This window comes from Manacus candei, unplaced genomic scaffold, assembly GCF_025592945.1.
Source record: "Manacus candei isolate 608988 ecotype Guabito, Panama unplaced genomic scaffold, ASM2559294v1 h1tg000022l, whole genome shotgun sequence".
Classification (NCBI taxonomy): Eukaryota; Metazoa; Chordata; class Aves; order Passeriformes; family Pipridae; genus Manacus; species Manacus candei.
Genome location: NW_026138070.1, coordinates 3,095,541 through 3,109,771, shown reverse-complemented (window position 1 = coordinate 3,109,771; position 14,231 = coordinate 3,095,541). Strand labels below are relative to the sequence as shown.

The window sequence follows — 14,231 nt, the reverse complement described above, 5'->3', positions numbered from 1 at the left end:
CTGCCTCTGAACTAACCAGAGCTCAGAGGATTTCCATGGCCCTTGGCAGCATTTAGCACCTCGGTGCGTTTTTACAGTAATACCTTTAGAAATGGAGCTTAGGGAGGCACCTGGCATTACAACTTTCCTCTCAGTCCAAAAACTCTGAAGGGGAGAGAGAAATTACCCAGAGAACCCAGTGTCTGGTTTAAACAGGAATGACTCAGTGTCTGGACTGGGAACAAATATAACAACTTTCTGGTGCGGAAATAAGGACCAGTGTTGAAAATGAAAGGATATGAACTCCATCAAAGTACATTTGATTTTTTTGACTCCTGAGTTCAGTCTCTTTATGCATAAAGAGACCACAGACACATTTACAGTAGAAAACTCAGCAATATTACACAGTTAACCTGTTTGGATTTAAAAGAAAATTCATTATTAATGTAAAACATTTGCAGTTCCTTTGAAGCCAGTGGGAGCAGAATAATCTTGTGAATATTGATTTAATGTATCTGTTTCCAGCTTGAATAATAATAATCTAAATATGTGTTGGAAGTGGGGTTTTTATTATTCATTATGACTTTGACCCATGTACAAAGTTGCTACCAAATTTGGAGTGGGAGTAAAAAGATACTTGTCTGTTTAAATTTCTGGGTTTGTACTTGTACAGCTTTTGGACTGTAGTTAGTGTAGATTTACTCATACTCTCAGTGAGAGTCACAGAATCTGACTTTTTCTGACTTGCCCTGTCTTGAAGGAAAAAACAGCAATGAAAAAGCAACATTTACCTCCCAAACAAGTTGATACACTCTCTATACACACCTTCATGTTGCACCTCTATTTATTGGCAGAGCTCTGACTGTTCACAGAGCCTTTGCAGCCAAGTTCCTGCCAGCCTTGGAAGGGCTGTTAGTGCAAATGAAGTCGCTAAACTGCGAGAACTTTTGAAAGGAAAAAGAGCTGGAAATTAAAACCACGCTCAAGGCATGTCTGAAAGCCATTTGGGCTAACAGTTCTGTGTTTTCAACTTAAAAAAACCCACCCAAATATATGCAGTACATTGGTGAAGAATGTGAAAACCTGGGAGCACAGAGGAGCAGTTACACAATGGAAAGTCTGTGTGACTGTGGTGTCAAGTAATACCAGTTTTTTACATCAATGCAAGGTTCTTGATCGTGGACAATCTATCATGATCACAGAATAAACCTAAACCCCCTTTTAAAAAGGAAAACCTTTTGCCAAGCTGATCTGTTTTGTGTTAGATGAAGTCCTGCTGTCAGATTTGGATAAATCAAGAGCTAAATTTTTGTGCTTCTTGATTTCATTCCTCCCTTGAGTTCACATTTTCCATTTGAAACGTGTCCCAGTGGTTCTGTGATTTCACACTGTCCTTCTCTATGCTCTTAAATATTAAGAGTCTGATACTGTTGCCTTGTAAGTGGAGTTTTGCCACAGACTAAGCTGAAAGGCCCCAGGTTTCTGGTTAACTTCCAGCCCTGACAGCAAAGCCTCTGCATTCAGTCTTGTGTGAAAAGCTGCATTTGGATGTTTTGCTGCTTTCCCAGAGTCTCACACCGAGCAGTGTCATGAACAAAGATGACTGAGTAATTCTAAATTCTGGATGACATCCTTTTTTTTAGATTCAGGATGTGTAAATATAATTATCTCTATAAGCAGAAGTGTTCAGAGTGCACGTAGGTGCTGTCTGGAATTCAAAGGGATGCAGCATCACGGATCTGGTACTTGTTTCATTTGCTGGTTGCTTTAGTACATTGGTTTGTCATTTGTACTAAGTGCCCTTCCTTTTCCTCACCTATCTCTAGTTAGAAGCCAAATCTGTCTCAATCTGTTAGGCTGCTTCTTTGTATTGGAAGATAGAACAGTGAAAAAATGCCAGATGTGAGCAGGAATGGAGTGACTGCATTTGTTAAACTGATGGACTCACCTTCTCTTCCTTGCATTTACCTCACTTTTATACCAGTCAATATTTACCCATCCCCTCTGACTAATTCCTCAGTCCTGGCAAAACTTCTAAGACACACAAGGAACTGGGGAGGCACAAGAATTATGTCCATAAGGCCCTCAAAATTAGAGAAAAATCCTGAAATCCTCCTAAACCAATGTGACATGGATTTTGACAAAAACTGAACAGCAGGCTAATGCCTGTAACAGGTTTGCACTGGAAACTTTTAAATGAGCTTAGGAAAGAAATCTCAGGATGAAATGTTCCCTGAATTCTTTCTAACAATGTCTTTTTAAAACAATTCCTTACATGCAGCTATAATTTCTTTTCAGAGCCAGTGGCTCACTGGTACGTACCAAGGTGAAATAATTCAGGGCCTCTGACTGTCCTAAGGCTCTTCAAACTTGACAGTTCTACAAAGGAAGCCAAAAAGAGGAGCAATGTTAGGAAGAGAATGCTGCTGTCAAAGGCAAACATTTTTGGCTGGGAGGCTGGGATGGATCAGGTGTATGAATTGATGTGGAAAAATAAGATTGCATTAAATTCAATAAACCCCAACTTAGATATGCCTTCTCAGAATATATAAGTAGCCTTAAATTTTGCTTTAATTGATGTTGTTTTTTTTTTTTTTTGTTTGGTTTGGAATTTTTTAAAATCATTCCAGTTGATGTACCCTCAAAGGTTGGGATGGAATAGGAAGTTGGGAGGGACTCAGTGAAGTGTCCTGCACCTCACAGTGATGGAAGAGATCAGTTGTTCCCCAGCTTGGTTGAATGATTTGAGTCAGTATTTCAAAGATGACTATTGTCATTACAAGGTCCAGGCATTACAAGTTAGAAGTTACATGGATTTCTTGGTCCTCCTGCCTTAACAGCTTCTCGCTCTCTGTCTCTTTTAATTTTAAACCCCATAATTCCATCAGCTGCAGTTGCTGACCTCCACTGAAGTTGAGGATCACACCTCTTCTCTTAAGAATCCAGTCTTGTCACTCTTATCATCTGGTACTTTATGTCTTATGACTCATCTTGTTTACTCATTCCACTCAGCTAAATGTTGTTTTACCCCACTGACTAGTTCGCCTTGAAGTTTCTTGCTCTTTCCTGTAATGCATATTTTGCATGAATGGGATTTTTCTAAGCAGATATATTTTTTCTGCTCTTTTAAAGTGTATAAGAAAAGCTAGAAAGGACTCACCTTTTTTGAGTCAAGATCCCTGGTTAGCCAAATGAAGAATAAAGTGGAGTATTTCTCTTCTATGACCATGATTACAAGCTTTTATAAGGGTTTTAAAATGCGGTGTCTGGGAGATTAGTGGGGATAAAGGAATATTTCAGAGTGTTCAGGGGATAAGTGTAGATTGTATTGCTTATGTCAAGCTGAGCTGATTCTTGTTAGCTTTTTAATGTTACCCAAACAAGTCTGGTGCAGACACATGGTGGACAGAAATAGGTGGAGTTGCACCTGGTCACTCATTCCTTCACTGTCATCACCTCCTTTGGTCCAAGCATTCGGGTGCAGTGTGGTCTAATCACCCCTGAATTACAACAGTGGGCAACGTAGAGTTGTCTTGGCAAAAAAAATACCAAAATATGGAGTTGTTAAGCCATCAAAATCCTGTCTGCAGACAGAATCAGCACACAGGGTCAGGGCCAAAGTTCTCCAAGCCAAGGGGAAGTTTCCCTCTGCTGTCACTGGACCATTGGTGAGCCCAAAGACCCTTCCTGCACCCTGAGGGAGGGAGCTGCCAAATAACTGACAGCTCTGGATGGATCTCCAAAAGCAAAATTCCTTGGACTTTTACAGCTTCTAAGTGGCTGAGTCCTAGATGGCCTTCAGAATGTCTGTTCTAACTTGTGGCCAGCTGTCTGCCTCAGCAGGAGAGCAGGGGAGAGAGATCATCACTGAGCAAAAAGCCTTCAAACCATCCTTCAGACCTATTCCAAGAGCAGAACCACTACAACTCCTGAGCTTGGAGGCTGGAGTCCAGCTCAGCCACTCTTCCCTGGGCTCTGGAGTAGGGCTGTTATCATTACACTCACCTGCAAAAAGTCACAGGGAGCTATTCATAAAGCAGAATGCAATTAGACCAGATAAAAAATAAAGTCCATTTGCAATTTTGGAATACCCAAAGTGGTGGCACTTCCTGGCAGTGATTCTGCTCCACGTGAACTGTGACCATGCCAAGGGCACTTGTCATGGCTGGATGTTTGTGAGCACCTGGAGGAGGAGGGTGGAGGGAACCTGGAATGCAAATTACTTCTCTGTGGAATCAGTCTGGAGGATATAAATACAGACAGGGTCAGATCAGTGCCTAACAAATTATTCTCACCAAAGAACAATGGAATCCTATTATACTCTGGTTTTAATAGCAGGAATTCTGGTTCTTTTTGTGTTACTGGTTTTAATTGTAACAGATTATAATTCCTTCAAGGCAGAGATTCCTCCTGATGTTGACCAGCCATCAAAGCTCCGTTTTTATCACTGTATGTACGCTCTGGTGGAAGTTCTGGTGAGTTGACCATGCTCTGTGATACTGGGATTTTCAGGAAAGGAAAAGCTGGAGAATGAAGATGTGCATGTAAATATTGCAACTACCTGTAATGGGAGCCACACAGGTTTAAAGATAAAGGCCAAAGGTTGACTTGGTGTTCTATTACTGATGTAAAAGCAGCCGGTATGAGGTGAGTTCTTTTAAATACTGAGATATCCATTCTTATGTCACAGTTGTTATTTGATTGCCTTCTATAATGAAATGATTGGTCCTGTGGGTGACAGGAGGGCTGTGAATATAATTTACATGAATAATAGTAACCAAAGGTTCTGTATCTCAGTGCACTCTGATACATGAAGGGCAGTTCCCTAAATTTTGAATTAGCTGCAGTACTTTTCTTACCCATCATTCTGTTCTTATTCTGCAGTGACTGAATTACTGAGTTTTAGTTAGATACCATAGAATCAGGTGGGTTGGAAGACACCTCCAGAAGTCATCTAATGGAACCTCCTGGTTCAGCTATGTCTGTTATCACTTTATATTTAAGTACCTGTAAGCCAGACTCACTGTGCTGTGGGCTTTGCCATCCCAGAGACAGCTTCTGCCCAAAAAGCTTTCAAAGAAGGCGACAGGAGCACAGAGGAGCAGCCTCTGTCACATCCTGCAGGTAACATGGCAAAAGAAAGCCTGCAGGAAAATCCCAGAGTGGCTCCATTGCTGTTTGCATGAAGCTCCTCTCAAGCAAATGTTCTCTGATCCCCCAGTTATACAGAAAGAACACAATAATTAGGGCCCACGTCCTGGGGGGGGTGATTTGGGGCATTATCTTCTATTAAAGATTTAAGTGGGATGCTTGAACCTACACAGCAGCATCCACCAACTCCAGGATTGTCCCTGGTTCTCCAGTGGTCCAGGCCCCATGTACCTTCCTGTTTTGTCCACCCTGAGAAAGAGGCTGCTGACCCTGGGTACCTCACACTGCTCTTCATGTTAGGTTATATATGAACTTCATATAATAATATGACTCTGTGTTATTAAGTTCTCTAAGTTTCTGTACTTGGTTGGGTGAAAATATTCTTTCAGTTGACACTCTTAACCCACTTTACAGCTCCCAGGTGTCTGTTATGCAATAGTACAGATCCTCTCTTCACTGATAATATCTTCCCTAAATTTCTGCTTCCTTTTTTGGATGGTTTTCAAGATGCATTTCCCCATTTGCTCTGCATTGAATCCACTTGATAGCTAATTTTCTTTTGAAAACCTTTAGACATCTGCTGGCACTTTGGGTGAATTTCTGGTTTATGTTTGTGCTCCCAGGAGCAGCCCTCGCAGTGAGGACTTCACAGGTTTCTTATTAAGTGCATAATGCCTTGTGCAGGTGACTTCCCCTGCTCATCCTGATGAATGCTGCTCTTCCTGTGCTGCCATCCTGTGTCAGTGATGTGTGTGTACTGGATGTTGCAGTAAAAACCTCTTTTTTCTACAATACAGGACAGGCTTTTCCTCTTTTCTCCCACCTTACTTGCAATATGTCTCAGAAAAGCTGCATCACCAGGTAAATATTTACCTCTGACACCAGAGGTGTCACACAGATGATGCTCCTGCTGCATCTGGGCACATCCTCTGTCACAAAGAAATCAATGACAATCTCGAATGGAAGAGAGGAGAGGAAGCCTCCTCGTTCCCATCCTGGCTTTTGTTTCACACTCCTGTGTTCAGACCAACTGTCCATGTTGCACTGTGATAGGAAGCTTTGGTGAGAGTTACTTTGGTTGGCAAAGCACAAACACTTCAAAGTGGCTGACAGAAAGACTGTCTCATGTAGTCCCAAAGTCCATGGAGCTCAAACTGAGTGGGTTTTGCTTGTTGGTATGTGATTTCATAATTACTTTACAGTAAAAATCTGGTCCCCATATGATCTACCACATAAAAAGCCAGCTTGTGCCAGAATTTAGGTGTTCCAGTAAATAGTTTTTCAAAGACCTTGTTTCACAAGAAAAGCTGTGCTGACATGCCCTTTTTCATACACATATGCACATTTTAGAACCTGGTTTATGTAACGTGTTTCACCTACTAACACTGATCCCATCTGTCTGGGAATGGTCAAACCTTTTAGCTTTTCAGTGTATTGCTATTGGTTCTAAAGTATTTCATGATTATTGATCAATAAGTTTTTCAGCAGAGTACACACCTAATTCCTGTTCTCATTCATGACAGTGTTTTCCCTGAATTTGGAGATGCCTCTGTAACATCAGGAACTCCTAAGACAAGGAAAGAGGATCCTCAGCTAGGATGCTCTGATACCAAGTGTATCACATGCATTACTGTCACCTGAAAGCTCTGGATAAACTCAGGGGTGTTAGAAAATGCAGATGAGATTAAACAGCAATTCTGCCAACTTCAAACCATTCCAAACCCATAACTCTGACAGAAGGACTGACTTGAGTCATGAGAGTTCAGAAGATTGCTGTTTGGGGAAGGTTATATTCACTCTGTGGTTTCTGCCACAATTGCCTTGGCTCTTACACTTCTTATCTTCCCCTTTGCCATGATATCTAAAACTGTGCCTTCTCAAAGGTAAGGCAAGAACTGTAGTTACCCATTTGTCTCAGGGAACTGGGGCTTAAACCACCCCAAGCACTGCTGGCATTTGTGGCACAGTGTTATGAAAGAACTCCAGATCATCTCTGGGTTCCCATCTTTGTTTCTAACTCATTTTCTTTCACCCAACTTGTTTGTTGCAGCCTGGTCTAGTTTTTTAGGAAGAAACAATCTGTGATACACAAGGTTGGAAAGAACAATTTCCAAAAGCAGAGCTGGCCTGTAGTTTGTGAGGCATTGATACAGAGACTTCTGTGGCTCAGAAGAGAACAATGGCTTGTGATGATTGTCACCATTCCAGAAGAATAAATTACAATAGTCCACAAGGGCATGTAAGTCCCCACCTCATGGGAAGGGAAATGATGTCCCTAGCAGGAAATACATCCATTAAAACATATGTTCAAAGTAAAGGAGGATTCTGGGGTGATCTTTAGACTATCTGAATTATCCTGGCCTTGGATAAGGAAATGTTTTGACACATTTAGCAAACCTTCCCTGTCTTCAAAATGTTTGTTTTCCTATCTTCAGAATGTGATTTTTCCCTGATTAGATTTAAAAAACTAACTGCAGAGTCATCTCATGTGAGATGTTGAAAGGGGCAGAGGTTTCACTGATGGGGAAAGGAGATAAGATTCAGAACCATTTTCATCAGTTCTTCATTTAGTCCAGCAGCCCCTCACTAATGATTAGAGACACAGTGATTTTCTTAAAGCTTGTTCTCACTGACCCCGTGCCATTGAGACAACCCAACACCAGTAATTTCCCAAACTTGCACACAGACTGGCAGGAGCCTTTTTCTCCCACTGTACTAAATCCCGTCATGGGAGGAATGTTTTCATCCCACCTAACCTTAAATCCTTTAACTGAGGTATCCAAAGTACACAGCCTCCCTTCAGAATCCATGGAGATGAACAGACACCTCCACAACATGATTCAGCACACCTGAAATTGGAACTGTCCTCAAGAAATGCCTCTTTCCCTTCACTGATCAGAAAAGGAGCCCCAGGCCTCCCAACTTCCATACCTCAGCAAATGCCTGTTGTTACTTGTGGTAAATCCAGCTCACAGGAATTAGAAGGCATTTATATAATACATTTAATGGAACAAGTATTAGAACATTCTTCCAGAAACCACGAAGGTGTGCATTTTCATTTCCTTAACTGAAATCCCAAAGCCACCTGAGTTATTTGTGGGAATCCTATAAAGGAGCAAATAACCAACACAATTATCCTAAATATAGGATAGAAAAAGGTAAGTTGTGGCCTTTCTAGAGTGGGAAGACTTGTATTCCCTGTATTAATTTCTCACTTTTCCTGCTCTATCTGTCTAGGCAAAGAACTTGAGCCGTCTGGGGATCGTTGAGGAGCACACCCTGATCAGGCTGATCACAGATGGGCTGCCAGTGTTGGGGGATTCCCAGCTCTGCATCAAAGATCTGCACTTTGATGGGGTGCCCGTGAGGATTTACCTCCCAAGAGAACCAGCTGCAGGCCAACGGAGAGGGGTCATCCTCTTCCATGGAGGATGTGGGATTTTCGGAAGCATCAGTAAGGAACTGAAAGAGAAAATATGGTTGTTTAGGATTGTTAACTGCATGTTTTTAAAAAACTCTCCTGAACCTAAGAAGTGACCGAAGCTTAATTCGAGAGAGTGAGAGATAGAAAGCATTTAATGTTTATTCTGCCTTTTTAAACTCCCTAATCTGCACTTACTTAGAATTTAAATTGTTTTTATAGGATATAGCAGTTTTTATCACAGAACCGTAGGATCAAAAAATGCTTTGGGTTGGAAAGTACCTTAAAAATCATCTTGTTTCACCCCCTACCATGGACAGGGACACCTTCCACTAGCCCAGGTAGCTCCAAGCCCCCTTCAACCTGGCCTTGGACACTTCCAGGGATGGGGCAGCCACAGCTTCTCTGGGCAAGCTGTGCCAGGGCCTCCCCACCTTCATTGTAAAAAATGTCTTTCCTTATATCCAAACTGATTTCTGCCCTCTCTCAGTTTAAAACCATTGCTCATTCTCTAATAGTAATAATGATAACTCCTTATTTTCCTCATAGATCAACACTTTCCCTAAATATATGAACCTCCCAGCATGTACTGATGACCAAAGGTCTGGATTATTTTTATCCTAGCGAAAATTTGGGTACTCCCTAAATAGGCAAGGGGCCCACAGTCCCTCATGGCAATAAGTCATAAAAAAATAGGGGATTGTGCTGACTGAAGTTTTCTAAGATATTAATTCCATCAATAACATTTCTTCTTCAGGAAGCCATGAAAGAGTCTGCCGGTACATAGCCAAAAAATCTGATTCAGTGGTGGTGTCTGTTGGGTAAGTGAGCTCCTCCCAGTGCTAATCCCAGAACTGGAGAACTCTGCTGCCTTCCCCCTGCTTCCCACACAGCCCTGAGCTTACATTTCTTTGAATATAAGAACAGACACTAAGTGTTGTCCACCCCACACTGCTGATATGTGGGAGCAAGCACATGCTATGGGATGGCAATGGGAAATACCTGATCCAGGGGCAGACTTACAGAAGGAATTTGTTTGCCAGCTCTTTTCAGAAGAACGAAGAGATTTTTTTGTTTTACATTGCTATCACCACAAAAATCATCGCCTTTCTTTGATAATAAGGAATTATAAGGTCAATGCCAGGTTTTAATATTTAAGGGGGATATTTAAAATCACCTGAGGGTAATTTTAAACTTAGACTTATTATTTACTCCTTAAAATCATTTAAAATTATTTAAGGAGTAAATAATAAGTCTAAGATCTTTTAAAACCAGCATGGACCTCTGCTGCCTTTTAAAGATGTTTTGCTTGTGGGAAGTAGCTGGTGGTAGAAAGAAACTTTAGTTTCCAACAAATTCTTCCGTGAAAAGATTCATTACTAAAGGATTTTATTAAGTTGGGAGGAATTGATTTTGAGAAGGAAAGGGAGGGGGAGCTGTTCTGGTTTGCTTCAGCATGTGAAACTTTAAACTAGGTAAGTAATACTGGTTTGGGGGAGTTTTTGCAACTGCATGGGATGTATTTAAGATGAGACTTAACAATGTGTAACACCAGCTGTATTTTCTGCCTCTCAGGTATCATTTATCACCTGAGTACAAGTATCCAGCCCAGACTCTGGAATGTCTGGCAGTTACTGTGCACTTCCTGCAGACTGCACGAGCCTACGGGGTGGATCCCGCTCGGGTTATTGTTTGTGGGGACAGTGTAGGGGGCACATACGCTGCCAGTGTTTGCCAGGAGCTGGTGCCCAGGACAGATCTGCCAAAGATCCGTGCCCAGGTGCTCATCTCTCCCTTTCTCCAAGCCCTGAACTTCAACCTGCCCTCTCACCACAAAAATGCTTTCGCTGCCTTCCTGTCCCGGGAGCGCACGGTCCGCTACATCCTCAGGTACCTGGGCAAGGATTGCTCCCTGGAGGAGCCCATTTTGGCAGGTTCTCATGTTCCTGAGAGCATGAATTTGAAATACAGGAAATGGATAAGCCCCGATCTTATCCCGGAGGAGTTCAAACTGGGCTATAAAGCACCGCCCCCCGCTCCATTCTTGCCCCGAGTCCACGAGGAAGTCCCAGAGCTGTTTGAGTGCAGGGTTTCCCCTCTGCTGGCAGAGGATGCTGTTGTTTGTCACCTCCCTGACACCTGTATTGTCACCTTCGAGCACGATGTGCTCAGGGACGAGGGGCTGTTGTTCAAGAAACGCTTGGAGGACAACGATGTCAGAGTCACCTGGCACCACGTGGAAAAAGGCTTCCACTGCACAATAGGGTTTTTTGGATATGGCATTTTCTCTTTTCCATCATCAAGTACAGTGGTGAACCACGCTGTAGACTTTATAAAAGGCTATTAAAATATTTTCTTTCACACTGCTGTGCAAAGAGAGTGTGATTCAATTCACTATTTACTAGTTATTTGTACATTAGAATCTAGGCAAGAAATTCTGACGTTAGCATGGTCTGCTCGGTTCTGATTTTTACTGCTATAACTTAGCAACATCATGTATTTTTATTTTTATTCTTTATTTTGTAAGCTTGCTTTGCTGTTCTCTTCTTGCATTGTAAGAATTTGTGTTCTCTTCGTGTGTCAAAGAATAAAAACTCACCATATCAAAAAAACATTCAAAAGCAAGCAGTGTGTGAGTAATCAGCAGTGTGCACACCCATGCCCCCAGAGAGCAAAATCCCCCAAAATCAGCATGGCAGCACAGGGAAGTGCCCCCCAACACCTCTGGAGAGTGAAAATACCTTCACTACTTCAACTTGCTTACCTGGATTTTGGGGAGATAATATGTAAACAGCGTGGAAGCTGCCAAGATAATTTCAAAAAGAGGAAGGAAAAGAAAAATCTGAGCTCAGTTGTTATATTGTTATTAGGGCAGATCCAGCTTTGGTAACCACAGATGCCAAGATAATTGCCATTGCACAGCAGCCCTGCTGGGCACGCAGGGCCTAGGCATTGTAAAATATTTGACATTGTGCAACCACCCAGCACCTGTGATATCCATGCATGCACAGCTGTGGAGAGAGGTTGGTAATGTCTGTTCTCTCCCAGGCAAACTGTGAGTAGGAAGATGATGGTGGGTTAAATTAAATATGGTGACAGGTAGGCTGGTGCAGATTTCTGCAGCAACAAGTCGCTGCTTGTGAATGCTCCTTCTCCAGTCCCTCTCAGCAAAATGAAATTCTATTTCTTCATGTTCTGTTGACACAACAGAGAGTTTATCTGGTTCATTTTTCCTATTGCAGGTAGTAGCAATTTGCTCTTCAAAGAAATTCTTCCAGGAGTAACTAATGTGATAAGAGTTCCAAATGTTCCACTGTTGGAGGATTTCAGGATTTGCCTTGGTTATGCAAGGGCATGATGTGAAGCTGAGGATTCATTTTGGTTTCTGCTTTCAAGATGTGGCTTAGCAGCTCACAGGTTGGGAGCTGAAGCCAGTCCAGCAGTTGGTGTGTGCTCAAAAGCCATGTGAAAAGCTGGAGAATATTGGAGCAGTTAATCCCTGTCTGTCCCACCGTGGCTGTGCTGTTACCTGGGCTGGAGCAGGCTGGCCTGGAGGTAGTTTGGGTGAGACCACATGAACTGCAGTCCAGCCTGTGAGAGTTGTTAGGCTTATCTTTATTCAGATGATTTTCACTCCTGTCTCTCTGTTTGCACCTTCCATACCAGGCCTGGTTTTTTATGACTCTCGGCAGGTACAGAGAAGGTTGGAAGTGCTAGAAATAAGGATGTCTGAACAATTCCACCTTGGATTTTAAAAGTTATGAGATGGTTACAGATCTCATGCTATTTTACACTCAATCCTTCAGTGCAGTATTATACTCCTTGTCAGTTAAGCAATACTTGTTTCTTTCCTTTATCCAGTTTCTGGACTTACACCTCATTTATGGGCCAGTGTTCAAACTCTACACTGATCTATTCCTGAGATTCTTCCACAGTCCTTTATCTGTCAGTCGTTAATTTACTACAAATAATACCAAATTTACCTTTATAATATGGCAGCAGCATTATTAGCTCTCTTGAACACACACATTTTAATCATGGGTTATAACCATGGGGTGCAGATGGGTAAGCAGAGAACAGCAAGTGCTGAAATAATGTATTCCTTGGTTAGTCACGACTCCCTTATTTTCTAAACTTTAGAAAGACACAAGATGCAATTGTCTCCATGGAACTTCCTGTCCTCTAATTTATTTTAATTAATTACAGATCTGCTGTGTGTCGTGCTTTGCTCAGATAAGATGTTTGGAGACAGTTTTATAATTTCCAAAACGTGGAACTTTCAAGTACCTAAAACGCAGTGAGTGACAATCAGTGTGACAATCAGTGACACCTACGGAATTATGCACACCAGTGTCCTTCCAAAAGGAATGAATACAGGGAAATACACTCGGATACAAGTGTGCACACGAGTTATGGCACAAAAGAAGCCGTTAACAGCCCTTGTCAGAGCAATCGAGCTCACAGCTCAGACCAGGCTGGCTCAGGTCTCAAGTTCAGGCTTCCAGCACCAGATGGCTCTCACGCTCTGCAGAACTCAACGGGAGCTTCTTGGCTTGCACAGCACCTTCTCTGAAAGATTTCCCAGTATCCCAGTACAGGCACCCATTCACAGGGAGTTCCTGGTGCCACCTAATCAGCACCAAGATCCAGAGGGAGAATCCCTGGGACTGCCTGGAGATGAGGTGAGGGAATGTTTCATATCTGTTACACCTGGCTCAGTCTCTGTGTCCCCCTTGCATGTGCAGCCACAGAACAGAAAAAAATCTTAAGGACTGACAAGATTTCAGGCCCTGACATTTAATTCCTCGCTGGAAATTAGTAAGAAAGGTAGTCCCTGGGGTAGGAGAAAGTGGGACTTTGGTGTGGTCTATCCTCTGGTCAGTCTCACAGGAGCAAGAGAGAAGGTTAATTAATTCTCAGAAGCTGGAGAGGGCATACATTTGGAAGATTATTTAGGGAATGGTTCTCCACCCTGGGCCTCAAGCTTGTAAATCGCTGAGTCTAAGCTTATAAAACGTTAAGTATGACTTTGTGCGCCTGCGATGCCCAAAGCAAAAAAACCCACATTATTACTTCAGGAACAAACTAGTTTGTTTCTTGTACAGTTTGTACCACATTCCAGCACATCAGGTCTTTGTGTGGAGCCCCTGGGCTTGGTGTGGGGTGGATGTGCTGTGATGTCTGGAACGTGCCTGGAAGAGTCCAAGACCTGCCAGCTGTTGGGGAACTGGCACCAAAAAGATTAAGAACAAAGGAGAACCATAGGTGCTAAGAACCTTAGCACAAAGGATCTGTCACAGGTGTCAGAAGGCTTCTTAGATCCCCAGAGGGGCCAGATCTGATAAGTGTACTTAGACCACACCTAAGTCATTGGCACAGCAGGGTTTAGCCGATTAATTGCTGTCAGTACCGAAGAGGGGAGCTGCAATCACGTTTTGTGTAACAGTGTTTCCCAATGTTCTTGTCTGAGCGATAGGAAAGCTGAACCCTCTGTGCACCTCAGTCCCGAGTGGTTCGACTGCACCACTGCCATTGCCCAAGAGCAAAGAGCCTTTCACCAACATCCCTTATCAAGCTGGGCATCAAATGCTGAGGAGGATAAACCAAAAAGAGCCTGATTTTATGATTAGCATGTGAATAAGCTTCTGGAAGTGGAGGAAGGGGCAGGGGGGACATTGGG

The 14,231-nt window shown here is 42.6% G+C and overlaps 1 protein-coding gene across 1 annotated transcript; it reads left to right on the top strand.

The window, feature by feature from the left end:
• Positions 1 to 4,233: 4,233 nt before the first annotated feature.
• Positions 4,234 to 10,898, top strand: LOC127470693 (arylacetamide deacetylase-like 4). The gene is made up of 4 exons (XM_051786483.1): positions 4,234 to 4,454; positions 8,368 to 8,584; positions 9,309 to 9,372; positions 10,127 to 10,898. The coding sequence occupies exons 1-4, from the start codon at positions 4,284 to 4,286 to the stop codon at positions 10,896 to 10,898; spliced, it is 1,224 nt and encodes a 407-aa protein (XP_051642443.1). The 5' UTR covers positions 4,234 to 4,283.
• The last annotated feature ends 3,333 nt before the right edge of the window (positions 10,899 to 14,231 follow it).

Excerpts from the sequence above, each read along its gene's own strand:
- LOC127470693 (XM_051786483.1), top strand. The coding sequence starts at position 4,284 with ATGGAATCCTATTATACTCTGGTTTTAATAGCAGGAATTCTGGTTCTT. Across the intron at positions 4,455-8,367 it reads ACGCTCTGGTGGAAGTTCTG|GCAAAGAACTTGAGCCGTCT; the intron begins GTGAGTTGACCA and ends CTATCTGTCTAG. Across the intron at positions 9,373-10,126 it reads TCAGTGGTGGTGTCTGTTGG|GTATCATTTATCACCTGAGT; the intron begins GTAAGTGAGCTC and ends TCTGCCTCTCAG.